The 15,537-nt window shown below is 44.1% G+C and overlaps 1 protein-coding gene across 5 annotated transcripts in view; it reads right to left on the minus strand.

Moving 5' to 3' along the window:
• Nucleotides 1–15,537, minus strand: part of RALGAPB (Ral GTPase activating protein non-catalytic subunit beta) — a 72,180-nt gene that overhangs the window by 31,007 nt on the left and 25,636 nt on the right. The window contains exons 8-18 of one of the 5 annotated variants that reach the window (XM_085890378.1): nt 12,086–12,264; nt 11,428–11,600; nt 10,877–11,120; nt 10,279–10,528; nt 8,222–8,380; nt 7,838–7,952; nt 7,475–7,613; nt 5,046–5,110; nt 4,685–4,796; nt 3,572–3,589; nt 2,849–2,970 (exon numbers count right to left, since the gene is read on the minus strand). In XM_085890378.1, coding sequence (XP_085746504.1) covers nt 2,849–2,970; nt 3,572–3,589; nt 4,685–4,796; nt 5,046–5,110; nt 7,475–7,613; nt 7,838–7,952; nt 8,222–8,380; nt 10,279–10,528; nt 10,877–11,120; nt 11,428–11,600; nt 12,086–12,264 — 1,576 coding nt within the window. Of the gene's footprint in view, nt 1–2,848; nt 2,971–3,571; nt 3,590–4,684; nt 4,797–5,045; nt 5,111–7,474; nt 7,614–7,837; nt 7,953–8,221; nt 8,381–10,278; nt 10,532–10,876; nt 11,121–11,427; nt 11,601–12,085; nt 12,265–15,537 lie in introns of all 5 variants that reach the window. The other 4 variants (XM_085890377.1, XM_085890376.1, XM_085890380.1 and 1 more) reach the window with 4 other exon arrangements.

A 15,537-nucleotide genomic window follows, 5' to 3' on the forward strand; every position in this document is an offset into this window, starting at 1 on the left:
AGACAGAGAGAGAGAGAGAGAGAGAGAGAGAGAGAGAGAGAGAGAGAGAGAGAGAGAGAGAGAGAGAGAGAGAAAAAAAAAAAAAATAACCATAAACAGAACAACAGATGTTCAGGGAAATACGAACCAGACCGTGGGTAGCGCGAGAAGACTTCCTGGTCGGTTGTTTTTGATGAACCTGGCGGTGTAGCGGACGATAACATAACGAGGGGTGTAGAATTTTTTTTTTTTAAAGATGTTTTTGAAATTCCACATAACTTGATTTATACCATATTATTAGAAATCCACAAAGACAGAAACGCCAGTGATTCCATTCATTTTGGATCCTTTTCACTTTGGTCAATAACGTTTGGATCGAGGAGAGATCGAAGGTGGAATGACGGTGTAGTTCCTTACAAACACTGTATACACGCATTAACTGACGGTAAATAGACACCCTATTTTTGAAGGACTACCATTTGAAAAATAAAACCTAAATCAAAAATCGGCTCGAGTAAAATTTTCTAAATATCTCGAAGTGTTTAATTCCGAAGTCTCGTTTCTCCACATTCAAAACTGTAGGACAAGTATTGAAAATAGTGAACGTGCGGTTTTTGGGCCGCTGCATAGCAATGGTTGGTTGCTTAGGCCTAAGTCACATTTGCTCTACGGCGAGGATACGGTGGCCGTACGCCCTCTTAATTGACAGAAACGTGCGGCGGCCGCAGAGTTTCTGCGGTGGCCTCAGGGTGGCCCTACGCCGTTTGGCTATCTTTTACAGGCCGTAAGGTCGCCGTGGAATTATAACGCGGAGTTATAACTTTTTTCATTTCTACGTTCGCCGTAGCAATTCGACAATCCGAAACAAAAAAACTGGTAAAATAAAAAAAATAAAAAAATTAACCCACTCGTTACCGTCAGTCTGGCCGCACGTTCGCCTTAGGGCCCCCCTGGGGTCCCCTTGCAGGCACCTTGAGGCTACCTTGCATCTGCCTTGTATATTCTATGGCCGCCGCAGGGCACCCTTTGGGTCACCGTGCGACATCAAATCAAAGACCGTACGGCAACTCTACGTTTTCGGTCTCCACAATTTTTAAGACCTAAGGCCGAAGTCACATTTGCTCTACGGCGAGGATACGGCGGCCGTACGCCCTCTGAATTGACAGAAACGTGCGGCGGCCGCAGAGTTTCTGCGGTGGCCTCAGGGTGGCCCTACGCCGTTTGGGTATATTTTACAGGTCGTAAGGTCGCCGTGGAATTATAACGCGGAGTTATAACTTTTTTCCATTTCTACGTTCGCCGTAGCAATTTGACAAGCCAAAACAAAAAAACTGGTAAAAAAAAGAAAAGAAAAAAAGAACCCACACGTTACCATCCGTCTGGCCACACGTTCGCCTTAGGGCTCCCCTGCGGTCGCCTTACGGTCGCCTTGCGGGCACCTTGTGTCTGTCTTGAAAATTCTATGGCCGCCGCAGGAACGCCCTAAGGTCACTGTGCGACATCAAATCAAAGACCGTACGGCACCCCCACATTTTTGGTCTCCACAATTCATAAATATGCCGTGCGGCTACCCGAAAAATAAAAACATATGTGACTGCTACATTGTGACCGTGGAAATACTGCGGCCGCCGTATAATTGCTAGCGGCCGTAGATTTTGGAGACCCCACGGCCGCCGTGGCAAATGTGACTTAGGCCTTAGCAACAAAACTCAAACGCGCACATTCCCAGCTCATATGGCACCTGTTCGCCAAGTTTCATCGAAATCGGTTTGCTATTTTGTGCTGTGGAGCCTCGCGTTGCAGACACACACACACACACACACACACACACACACACACACACACACACACACACACACACACGCACGCACACGCACGCACACGCACGCACACGCACGCACACGCACACACGCACACACACGCACACACCCGCACCCACACGCACGCACACGCACGCACACGCACGCACACGCACGCACACGCACACACACGCACACACACGCACACACACGCACACACACGCACACACACGCACACACACACGCACACACACACAGAAAAGCCGACAATAAGGGATATCTAGCGAATCCAATAAACGAAATTTGGGAATGCATCAAGGGCATGCGACTGCAACAAGAGGAGAAGTGCACCAAACTGGTTTGGGAGAGGAAACCAATTCCAACACTAATTGCCCTTCCCCACAGCGACCCAGGAAGCGTGCACACCTGTGAAGGACATGTGCATGGCGCAGTGACAGGACAAGCTCAAGGGATGCGATATGTTGATGGCATGCCCCGCAGGCGTAATTGGCATAGGCCGAGTAGCTTGCGGAGTAAGAGAGTTGCAGATTTGCACCACCACTGGAGCATGGTTTTTTTTTTATCTCACAGATCCCAAAGGGCAGTCGTAATCTTGCACAGTGCTGCGAGTCACCTATCACCCCGAGAAATGAGCATTAGCCTCCCCTCCCCCAAACTCGATCCATACTCCTCCTCACTCCCTGCAGAATGCCTGTGGGCCGTCTTGATCCCCAGCCACTGGGCATATTTAATGGCAGTGTTGGGATAGCACCACGAAGTGACAAAATTTGTTAGGTGCTTGCATTGTTAGATTTTTGGTTAAGTGCTCCATCGTGCTAATAGCGTCAACTTTCATTTTCTGGTTTTGGTGGGGTTATCAATATGGACAGAGATACAGTTACAATTCTCAATGCAAGTGGATTGTATGGAATTATGGACTGCAGTGCAGGCAACACACAAGAAAGTGGAGCTCATTGAAGCTGCTTCACAGCCTGAAGGATATGCAGAGGGCAATATAACATTTGAATTTTGAATCCTTTCAAAATACAACATGAGTGTTGTGTACATACCTTGGCCAGCCCAGCCAGAAGCTCAAGGGCTGCAAGTGAGGAAATAAGGTCCGATTTCCACTGCACCTGCAGCCGTTGTGTGACTAAGTGGATTGCTCGCACCAGAAGGCCTGGTGCAGAATCTGCTCCAGGCAAGGAAGGTTGATGAAAAGAACAACTATTACAAAATACAAATGAGCAAAACAAAAAAGGATGAACCAGCAAAAGGAGGTGAAGTGGAACAAGATGGATAAAAAGTGGAACAATTTTTTTTTAAATGAGCAGAATCCGACAAGAAAAGTAAAGAAGGCAAATCGTCATAAGAAGTTGAAAATGAAGAGGTATTACAAAAAGAAAAGGTAAAATGAAGTAGCAGAAAGGAAATTCAGGTTAGACAGCGGTGTAGCAAGATAAGCAGGAGCACTGAAACACCCCCATGGTTCACGACTAGGTAATCCCTGCAAGCTGAAAATGCTCTTGCTGCTTCTATATAGGACATAGGCTGTGCTGGCATCAATCTTTGAGCATCTTACTTGTGAATGGAAGGTACTGGGTTCGAATGCAAATATATTTATATTTCTGCCCAGACAGACATGGATACCCAGCATCCAACTCTGACCCCTTCCAAAACACGGCCTTTGATGTGGACAAAGTGAGACGATGTTACGGAAGCTACCCCTACAAGCAGCACGAGTTAGGACAGTCTCACCAGAGTCTCAGAAGCAGAGCACACAGGCAGTTTACCTGCAGGGGGTGAGGAGCCTAGTGGAGGGTTGGTATTGAGTCACAGGTCATGGGATGAGATGGGTTTGGGTAGGTGGTAGAGGTTGCAAGGAGGGCGGCAGAAACAGGGAAGGGTTTCAAAACTTCGTGACTCTTGTGCAGGCAGAGACAGCACGAGCCACAAGCAAACCAAGCCAAAAAGAAAATTGTGAACTGTTCCTTGTTTATGTGGCATGTTCACCTGGCCACAGAGGTTAGGAATAAGTAAACAAGCAGAAGCACCGTTTTCCTTGCAAAGTTCCATGCATTAAACAATGCATGACACAAGGTAGCAGAAAAAAAAGTAATGAATATTATAATGACACAATAGGATATTTTACCACAAAGTAATCCTAAAGTAAACTAGAGGGGGAGCACTCGGGAGAGTGCAAAACCTCCGCCACCAATACTGCTGGGTCACTCAAGGGAACATTATATTTTATTCATTAAATATGATGTCAACAGTGCTGACAGTTATAGTTCTTTTCTCCATTTTTTTTTTGGGGGGGGGGGGGGGTTGGACATCACTTAAAACATGTAGAAATGCAAAAAAAAAAAAAAAAAAAAAAAAAAAAAATTCGAAATTTTGTTGAAAAAAAAGTTGCAAAAATTTTTTTCTCCAACAATTATTTTTTGGGGGGGAGGGGTTGGAAATCACTTAAAACATGTAGAAATGCAAAAAAAAAAATTCTCAATTTTTTTGGGGGGGGGGGACCAAGTCCAAAATTTAATGGCATGATCCTTGGACCATACCTAACCCCCCACCAAGTTTCGTCGAAATCCGTCGAGTTTTTCAGTAATACTGTTCACAAACAAACAAACAAACAAACAAGCAAACAGAAAGGGGTGAAAACAGTAACCTCCATCCATCTTCGAAGATGGCGAAGGTTAACAAGAGATGCAACAAACAAATCATTGAACAAATGTCGTTAATACAGTTGTTCTTAAAAGGGTTTATTTATCACGAGTCAAAGCAGTAACATTCTGAATATCACAAAAAGTTAGCATCACAGTGGCAATGGTCTTGTAAAGGGGAAGCTTGTGTTAAAAATAATAAATAATTAATCATATATGGTAAACGATGACAAAACGTACCGTAGTCTCGCATGAGAGCTGGCCCACTCTTCTCACTATCTGGAGTCACTGACTCTGAACTACCGGTGCTTGAAACACTTCCATCACGATTGTGCGTCAGTGAGGTTTCCTGCTGCAGCAATCAGGAAGAAAAGCATCCAAGCAATGCACGAGTGGGTCAGGAAGATGGACAAAGAAATAACATGTGGAGGAGAGCAAAACGGTCAATACTGTGATTCTTCCAAGAACCATACTTTTAAGTGCTGGAGTATGCAGTGATGGAATGTGAGACATCGACTCAAACAAATTTTACAGAAAGTATATGAATGTATCGACAAGAACATGGGGTTAAAACAGGATGACAAAGAGACTAAATGCAGACCCCATCTGCTTGGCTGACAGCTTTCTCCAAAAGAGCTGAGTCTTGCACCATGTACAGCATTGCACCTGCAGGAAAGAAAATGATGAGCTATGCAGCACCATATTGTCATGGTTTGCCATATTGTCATGTCCATCCATCCATCCATTGGGACACACTCTGTGCAAAGTGATGGTGCTGCCCAAACAGTCTCCTGGGCTATTAACAACAATCCTGGATGGGTCGCCACTCTGACACAGGATACCAGCAAGCTGGCACTCATTTTGCCGACCTCGGAAGGATGACAGGCAGAGTCAACCCCACCTGGTATTAATTCAACAGTTGAGTGGGATTTGAATTCAGGATCCTAGGATCCCAAGCCCACCACCTGAACTATTAAGCCAACACCATGGAGTATGGTAGTAGTCCATATAGAGGGAAGACATGGGGAAAAATGGCCGCCCATTCAAATGTCGACACAATGATAGACTCATAGACTCCTGCAGAGTGAAGACAGAAGCATTTAAAAGCCATACCTTTTATTCTCAAGCGTTTTTGAACTACCGGGACTTAAAAAGACACCAAAATACATGTAAAAACATGGAGGGATGAAATCTCAAAAAAAAACAAACAGCCAAACAAGGTTGGAATGACACATTACGATTCCACAATACGACACCACACTCATCTTATTGATTGCTATCACGACATCTTTTGACATTGTACTTTTGTTGTGAGATTGTGATGGATGAAGAATCTTCTTGTTCTTCTTGTGTATGGCAGCTTAGCTGCCGGGGTAGCTATCATTTCTTGGAAGCGCGACTGTGTCGATGATACAGTGCCCCTCTACCAGTACACACTGGTACTCACTTCACCAACCTCAGAAGGATGACAGGCTGAGTCAACCCCCTGGTGTATTAATTCAGCGGCCAACAGGGATTGAACTCAGGACCCGAGGATCCCAAACCACCACCTTAACCACAAAGCCAACACCAGGCTGCTGATGAAGAATGAAAAACAATAACAAAGAAGAATGACACCACATGCTAAACCACAAGAGAATTGTGGTGTCATGTGGTGTCAGTCCTACCTTGTTTTTATTTTTATTTTTGAGATTTCATCCCTCTGTTTATATATTTATATACATATATACACATATATACATATATACGCTATAAAGGACAAACACGGGCGGAGCGCCCTCTCTCTCTCTCTTCCTCCACTCTCTTCCTCCACTCTCTTCCTCTTCGCTCGTCTGCGTGTGGTTGTTGCTGTTGGTGGTTCGTTCGCCTACGAGTTCTTCAGAGAGTTCTCCTACGAGTCCAGCTGGAGGGAGTCGAGTCGGCGCATCCTCGTCCTGGGCCCTGTCACCGTCTACAGCGGGAAAGGGCAAGCCTTCTGCCAGGTGCCGGAAGCCCCGTTCGTGGCGCGGAGCGGCTACAAGTGCCGGCGCGAGGTGCGAGTCGCAGACCACATCGGGGGAGGCTCGGATTCGAGGTAAAGGATGCGATGCTGGACGACGCGTGCAGGGAAGTCGCAACTTTCTCTTTTCCTTTGGGTTCGTGTAAATGACTGTGGGTGGCGCCTGTCCTTGAAGTCAAACTGGTTAAGTGTTGCCGTGTGTCGGGTTTAGTCGGGACATCTCTTTTGCCTGTGATTGTGTATACGTGCCATTTCTTGACTTGCTTTTGCTTTATTGCACATGATTATTGTGACTGTAAATACGTGCCTTCCGTGCTGGTCTGCGTGTGCAATTAAACGTGCTTGTGTGAACTTGTTCCCCGTTTCGCTGCGTCCTTTCCTTCGTTTGAATTTCCATCTTGCATCACGTAAGGGGTTGGTAGCGGGTTTAAAACGCCCGGTAATTAATTGGAACCGTCAAAGCTGACGATAACACCGCTCGGTTAATAACTGGAGCACGGAACGGACCGCTTAAGCAGTTTGTGTCCGGAGTCGGCCTGTGGCGTGGTACGATCGCCCGGTTGGACACTCGCGCAGGTACTTAGGTAGATCGAATTTGGCGAGCAACCCTATCCTGCGCAGGTGGGAAATTGGCACGATCGTGGTGAGGTTAAACCCCCACCTGTGACTCGCTCCCGGCGTTGTTCCGAGAGGGTCACGACTGAATTGTCCGTTCCGGTGGGCGAGGCGGCCGCCATTTGAGTCGAGCGGCCAATCGCACGCCGGCGGGCGCGAATTCGCAACAATATATATATATATATATATATATATATATATATATATATATATATATATATATATATATTTCTTTTTCTTGTCCGTACTTGATGTTATCAGGTTAGTGTTGGACTTTTTCCTCCTCTTAAGAAGAAGAAGCAGCAGTGAGGACTTTATTAGTGCTGCCAACATTTTACATGCAATGTACCACTGCAACGTTTTATTAACATTCACAGATTTGTTACCAGATAGTTTTTGGTGCTGGAGTAACATACCAAGTATCATATGAGTGTTAGCAGAGTCACACTCAGTCTGCAGAGCTCCAATGAGCAGGTTCACCAAACGGAGCTTGAGTGCCCGGAATGTGGATGGAATTGCAATGCCCTCCTCGAGCAACCGATGGTCGAGCAGAGGCTGGGAGTAGGGGGTCATTATCATGGGATCCAAGAACTTACAATAACTGCTTATGTAATTTGTACTCGCATCAGTCATTTTTTGTTGTTGTTATTCGTTCGACAGTGTTGTGGTAAAGTGCCTCAATAATTCCCCAATTCATTATGGTGAAATTCCTTTCTGACATGGCAAAATTCCAACCGAAGATTGAAAAACAAATAAATAAATAAATAATGAAGTCACACCTCGATACGAAGGGCACCAAAATGCAGCGGCAAGGGGAGAAGCGTCAGCAAAATGTGGATGGAGGCACGGCGTAGGTCTGTAGGGTTCGCAAACATCTTGAACTTGTGCAGATCACTGACAAACAGAAAAAGGAAAAGCTTCCTTTACAAACATTGCCTCAAACAAAAAAAATGTACTCTAAATTATTGTTTCAATCATTTTTTAAAATCTGTAGCAATAACCCAAAGCACCATTGTCGGGATGGCGCACAATTTGAAGGCAACAGTACCCTGAGTGTGATATGTACTGGACACACAGTACACGCACCATAACCAACAAAATGATTTATAGGCTGCGTACTATGAACAATTTCACACGAATTATGAAATAAAAGAAAGAGCCACCGGTCAGGCAAGATGTGTTCTAAAGCAGAGATGAAGTATGGCGCCAGTGTGTTGATTCCTTTGAGGTCAGAGCAGAACAGGCTCGGAGAGTTGAGGATTATTGCAGCAAGCACAGGACGTTCTGAGACCTGCAGGCCCTGAGCTATAACGAAGTAGAACCTGAGACAGAGAAAGAGCCAAAAATACCTTCACACCAAGAGCTTAACGATCATATTTTATCACTGGTTTCATCTAAAAATGTTACACGAAGCAGGTTGACCTTTACAAGTGAAATATCATCCTTTGTGGAATTTGCAAAATGTGTTTGGATTGCAGATAATTTCATGGGATGAGGAGGAGGAGAAGGTAAAAAGGAGATGGTGGAGCATTATCAGGCACAAGGTGGAGGAGGAACAAGAGGAACAGGGAGAAAAAGGGAGGGGGAGTAGCAGTAGTAGTCTTAGGAGGAGAGGAATAAGAGGCACAGAGAGGAGCATGAGGAGGAGGAATAAGAGGAACAGGGTGAAAGAGAAGGAAGAAAAGGCACAGGGCATTGGAGATGAAAGAAAATACACATGGCGAAGAAGACAGAAGAGGGGCATGGCGGAGGAGATGGAAAGAGAAGGAAAGGGATATGGTATGGCAGAAGAGGCAAAGGGATAGGAGATGGAAGAAGAGACACAAGCGAGGAGAAAAATAAATTAAGGTTAAGGCCTAAGTCACATTTGGCACGGCGGCCGTAGGGTCTACAAAATCTACGGCCACTAGCAATTATAGGGCGGCCGCAGTATTTCCACGGTCACACAATGTAGCAGTCACATCTTATATTTTATTTCCGAGTTTGTGGTTTCGTGTCGCGCTATCTTCAACTTTGTTCTGCGCTCGAGTAACGTGATATTCGGTTTACATCATATCAAAGACCATATGAGGTGCATGGTACAAAAAAAGTAAATAAAATGGTTCTGAAACAGTGAAATCGTGCCAAAAACGGTTACTGCATTTGGCTTTGTGTCCTACAGGACTTCGCACAGTGGTTACTTCGCTTGCGCAATGGGCAATTGCGCTACAACCATCCCGATATTCCCCACTGCATTCAGATTCCACCTAATTGTGAAGTGTGCATGACTATAAACAGAGTGCAAGGCCAAACCTTTGATAAAGTTGGGTTATATCTTCCACAGCCGGTGTTCAGCCATGGTCAGCTATATGTTGCCTTCTCACGATCACGTCGGTTCTCAGACATTACGGTGCAAATTATACCAACTACAAAACAAGGGTTCCACAATGACAATGCTATAACCCAAAACATTGTGTATCAAGAAGTACTTTGAACATTGTATTCCACTTACTGCATTAAAGTAAAATTACTACTGATACTCTGCATCAGTTCCTTTCTCAAACACACCCACCCCAACATGTCGCGCAGAGCGTGGGTTATGCTCGTATGTTTTTATTTTTGGGTAGCCGCACGGGGTATTTATAAATTGTGGAGACCGAAAACGTGGGGGTGCCGTATGGTCTTTGATTTGATTTCGCACGGTGACCTTAGGGCGTCCCTGCGGCGGCCATATAATTTTCAAGGTAGCCTCAAGGTACCGGCAAGGCGACCGCAGGGGGGTCCTAAAGCAAACGTGCGGCCAGACGGACGGTAACGAGTGGGTTATTTATTTTTCTTTTTTTACCAGTTCTTTTTTTTCCGGCTTGTCGAATTGCTACGGCCAATGTAGAAATGAAAAAAGTTAGAACTCCGTGCTATAATTCCATGGCGACCCCTACGGCCTGTAAAATATAGCCATATGGCGTAGGGCCACCCTGAGGCCACCTCAGAAGCTCTGCGGCCGCCGCACGTTTCTGTCAATTCAGGGTGGGGGGGGTACGGCCGCCGTATAGCAAATGTGACTTAGGCCTAAGGAGGTGGGCAAGGTTGTGTTGTGTGAAGGAAGATGGAACAAGACAAACAGGAAGGAGAAAAATTAATTAAACTGAGCACTCATAATTTGCACATACACTACACCTTCCCCCACTCTACCCTCCAACAAGAGGAAAGGATAATCATTATACATGTTATTGCCATGCACCGAGAAAGATAGACTGGCAGGATCTCCTCTCCAGTCTTCTTGCTCGCCATAATACAGGACAAAGTGCCACAGGCCTCTGCTCTGCCAGCCTCAAAGTTTTCTCTCCACTCTCCACCAATGCCCCCCTCTGTAGGGAGGGAGGAGCTAATTGTGGAACCAACAGAAACCCCACCGACACAAGCCCCTCCTCCACTTTCTACTGGAAGTTGAGTAGGTTTTCGGCGGGGATCAGGTGCTTGGGCTGGCTGTCCTGCTGGGAGAGTGGGTAGAAACGCAAGATTGTTTAACCATGTCACACAGCTTTGTCCACCAACACAATCGCTAAAGCAGTGTTAATCATCAAGGGATTCACTCGGAATACTTTGAGTTGTTTCACTCACATAGAGTAAACATTAAAAATATATATATTCCAAAAACTTTTGGTCACTTTGTTCCTTGAAAGACAATTCGAACAGCCAGCCCCAAATTGATGTACAATATTATGTGGAATGACATGGACAACACTATAAAACATAACATGGCAGTGCACGGTCCGGTCGGGCAGGGCAACAACGCCGTCACGTCAAACGATGGAGAATACATCGGTGGCAAAAGTTACCGGAAACGAATGGTGTGTCTGGACGGCAGGTCACAAGTGCTGCCTCAAAAAGCCATTGGCCGAACAGGTTAAGAATGCTATTAACTTGTGACCGCCCAGGCGCAGGAGAGGATCGAGGATCAAAATTAACGAGTGGTGAGGGGGCAACTGGAGCTTGCAGATTAGAGGATGCTTTTTCTTGAGGAGTAGCCGAAGAAGAGCGGGATGGGTGCGGTACGGCAGCAGTAACCTGGCTGGTTGCAGCCTGAAGAAATGTGAAAGAGGAAAAAGGGATGATTTAAGACTGGTTACATAACCTGCACAGGCAACTCAGAACTGTTATTTCTGGTTCGTGTCCATTTATGACAGTCAGTTGTTGATTTCACTCAAAAGCACATATTTGTGTAGACACGCCTGCAGAAGGTAAAAGATATAAAATGATGCGAGTACATTTTAAAGTTATATAATGACAGGACCAACTCTGCCCCTCTTTCCCCGATCCCTTCCGCCCTCAGTTTCTAAACCCTGGACTGGGATAAAGGGTGGAAGAGATTAAAGCAGAGGCATCTCACTGTAACTGTGCGTGCAACGGTTTTGCTAACGGTGACAGCACGCGCCCTGCGTGTGTGTGGTGAAGTGGTTGTGCCTCCAGACGATGAGCTACTTGGAACACCAGAGGGAGCACTCATCCTGTTCGTGCCGACAGGCACTGAAGAGGTGTTCTCCGAGCGAGTCCGTGAAACCCCTGTGATGGGCACACACAAAATAAAAAAAGAGCATTGAGCAATGCATTACTTATAGGTTTAAATACAAGACAACATTGTTTGGGTGAATTCCACTTGGCGAATAACAGGCTGGACAGTTATTATATGACACTTATATGACACTTTCAGAAGTGCTTCAAAAGGAAAGACCTTCACGAGAAATTAATACGTAGTTGTTCGATCATGAGAATAAATAAATTATTGTTCATTTATTCTGCATTTCCTCTTTTGCAGGATGAAGGAAATGATTAAACAAAGATCCTTACAAAAGGTGAGCACACTAAAAAGGAAGTGTCACAGCACAGTGCACAGGTGGATAAGCATGTCGCTCTCAAAATCTATGGGTTGATCAAAACAATGTTTCGGGATCACCAGTTTCAAAGTATTTTGGAGTGTAGCGGTGTTCCTCCATTCACCATCTTTAAAATTAGATTACGTTCTTGATCACTGTCATTGCAATGCACACCCAGGAATGCATCAACGAGCTGGGACACCCCACACATGGCAGAGTGGAATATGGCAGGGAGGTGACGCAGGCAGTGGAAGCGAGAAGCATCAGGGGGAACGCCACCACACTCCATCAATGCTTCCTGGAATCGCGGAGCGGACGCAACAATGGCTGGGTTGGCAAGGTCAACAGGATTTCTGCAAGAACATAATATTGAACATAACTAAACTACATGAACAAGGTGTTCATTTTAATCAAATCATCACATGTCGATTCAGAACAAGCAGGAAGTGAAGATTTGATTATAGTAAGCCAGGCAATCGTTAATAGAGGTAGAAGTAACTTATGCAGGATATACCAGAGGTGGTGTCAAAGCCACCCAATGCTCGCCTGTTTATACATTTATCGTTTTTAAAAGACTAGTCTAATAATTAATATTTTTTTATAAAGCATTGCAGTGAAGTCTGATCCAAATAATTTTAAAGCAATATATGTATTTGTATATTGTAATCAGTAACAAGAGCACAAGTGAGCACAATATACGCCCGAACAAGAAGGTATATACAGAATTGTGCTACTACATGGAAAACAGCATCCTGGTTGCCATGGCAACCACTTTAGATGACGAACGTAACACCGTCTCCACAGTCTGTACCTATGTACCAAATATGAAATGTGAAAGTTGAAAACTTTGGGAGTTAGAGTGCGGACAGGAACGGATGGAAAACAGCATCCTAGTTGCCATGGCAACCATTTTAGATGACGAACGTATGTCGCGACACACCGTCTCCACAGTCTGTACCTATGTACCAAATCTGAAAAGTGAAAGGTGAAAACTTTGGGAGTTAGAGTGCGGACAGGAACGGACGGACGGACGACCAGTATCACATAATACACCCCGATATATATATATATATATATATATATATATATATATATATATATATATATATATATATATATATATATATATATATATATATATATATATATATATATATATATATATATATATATATATCGGGCATATAAAAAAGTGTGGTAGATAAAAACATTAGAAAGGAAAAAAAAATAACTTGCACTAAAAACTTTCACATTTCCACGCTCACGCTCACACTGACGCTGACGGTATCGCTATAGCTCTGTTCTTCGAACAGGCGAGCTAAAAATGAGGCAGTTCGGGAAATTGAAAATAAACAAACAAATAAAGATCAAAAAATACAAATGCCATTTTCCCTTCTCAAAGGTCTCATGTAAAAGCCACTTGCATAGTAATCCAGCCAGTTTTTACTGGTAATGATCAGTTTAAGTCGGGGTTACGTTCATGGAAAACACGACTTAAGCCAATCAGCTATTTCCCTTAAGAATGAACTCAACTACAGGAGATATGTTCCAGCACTCCTATACTCCATATGTAAAGTCTAAATAAATCACAGATTATACAATTTAATGAGGAAAAATAATACTAAACTAGAACGGGCACTCATGGAGCGCATACCTTCGCCGCCACTACTTTTTTTGTTCTTGGTATGAGTGTGGGGAACTGGTTTCATATGAATGGTCTTATGACACAAACCACATATCTATAATGTCATGACCCCCCCCCCCCGACTTTCGGGGGCTACGGACTAAACAACAATCAACTCACGTCGTTTTGGCGAGTCTTCACTCGCAAGCTCGGTGAATACAACGCTTCAACAAGAGAAGGTAATCTCGTTTGATGCTGGTTTCATGCAAATCGAATAAGAATTGACCGAGTTATGCCGAAAACCGCATATTTTTCAAGGGCGTGACCCCCCCCCCTGACATTTTACCCCAACCGGTGACATGTGTTATGACGTCATTGTGTCACAAGATTGGGCATTAAATTCTGAACATTTTGGTGCTGGGTTCATGTAAAGCGGACAAGAATTGACCGCGTTATGACAAAAACCGCATATTTTTCAAGGTCGTGACCCCCTGACCTTTGACCCCTAACCAGTAACAAGAGTATGGGCGTCATTGTGTCATATTGCATATCACAAGATGAGGCGTTGAATTCTGAACATTTTGGCATTAGTTGCATGCAAATTGAATAAAAATTGACCGTGTTATCGTAAAAAGACGATTTTGACCTTTTGTTGACCTTGACCTTTGACCCGAACGATCCCAAAATCTAATCGAATGCTTCCTGGCTAATAACCAATCATCCCACCAAATTTCATGCAATTCGGTTTAATACTTTTTGAGTTATACGAATCACAAGATTACAAATAAATAAATAAATAAATAAATAAATACACGCCGACCAAAACATAACCTTTCGCAGAATGCGAAGGTAATAAAAGAGGAAATCAAATACAAGATATATTAACACACAAATAAAATTTACTCCAACTCTGTCTCAAACATCCGAGGTCTCCTCTAGATAAACACACTGAAGCTCAGTCGAAATAAATGTCAGTGTGCACGTCTCCTCCATAACTCCAAAACCATGAAACATAGGGGGCCCAAAACTTTGCATGAATACCAAGAAAACTCCAAGGGAGTACATGAACAAAAACTGGGTTTTGAGGTAAGTTAAAACACCCCTTTTGAAGATAATTAACAGCCTTCATTTAATTGTACCATTTCCAAGACACATCCTCAGTAACCTTGCTCTCCTTCGCTGGGGTCTTAATTCGCCATTTTGTTCGGCCTGTTCAACAATGGCTTGAGTTGGAACAGGCCGCAAGTTTATTCACGGTAAAGTTCTCAAAATGTTTTTTTTTTCACCTTCCTCACTCACATCATCGAATGCCTCATCTACATACCCACGAATCGCTGTATATGTCGCTTTTGTAAGTGTTATAATTTTCAAATGAGGAGTTTGGAGCGATTTCATGCATTATATGATGCGATTAAACCACGATCTACTCTTACGGACCAATTCAAGTATATAATAGAAATACAATTTCAGTTTGGAGGATCAGATCATGTGAACTAAATAACCCGAAATCTGGAGTGAAATCTGAAAATGTTTACGAAATCAGCGGTTTAGTTCTTTTGCGGGTATGTGCCATTACCAATCAGCTTGCTAAGTCAGCCGTTCATTATCAACCATTTCATTAGAATGCTTTGTTCGAGTGCTTAAGCTACTTGTGCTTAAGTGCTTAAGCGCCCTACAGTCAAAAGCAGTACAGTTCAGGTCCCGATCAGGATATAGTCGGCAGTTGCTACAAGTCAAGGTAGAAGTACGTAGATAGCACACACAGACATGGTACCTATGGGTAGATTTGGATCTGTAAAGCCTAAAGGGACTCTCCGAGGGTATGTGTACATGCCTGTATGTTTGGTTACGGGTGCCATGGTGGCAAAGTTTCATCCCGTATCTTATGATGATGATTATGATGGGTGGTGGAGGTTTCAACTTTTAACCTCAGCAGCGTACGAGCAATCACGTTTTCCTTTGTCCTCGTGACTGTTTCTAAAGCAATTGGTTATTTTATATG

This window comes from Eptatretus burgeri, chromosome 7 (assembly GCF_056783735.1).
Source record: "Eptatretus burgeri isolate ZD-2024b chromosome 7, Ebu_testis_v1, whole genome shotgun sequence".
In the NCBI taxonomy this organism is placed as follows: Eukaryota; Metazoa; Chordata; class Myxini; order Myxiniformes; family Myxinidae; genus Eptatretus; species Eptatretus burgeri.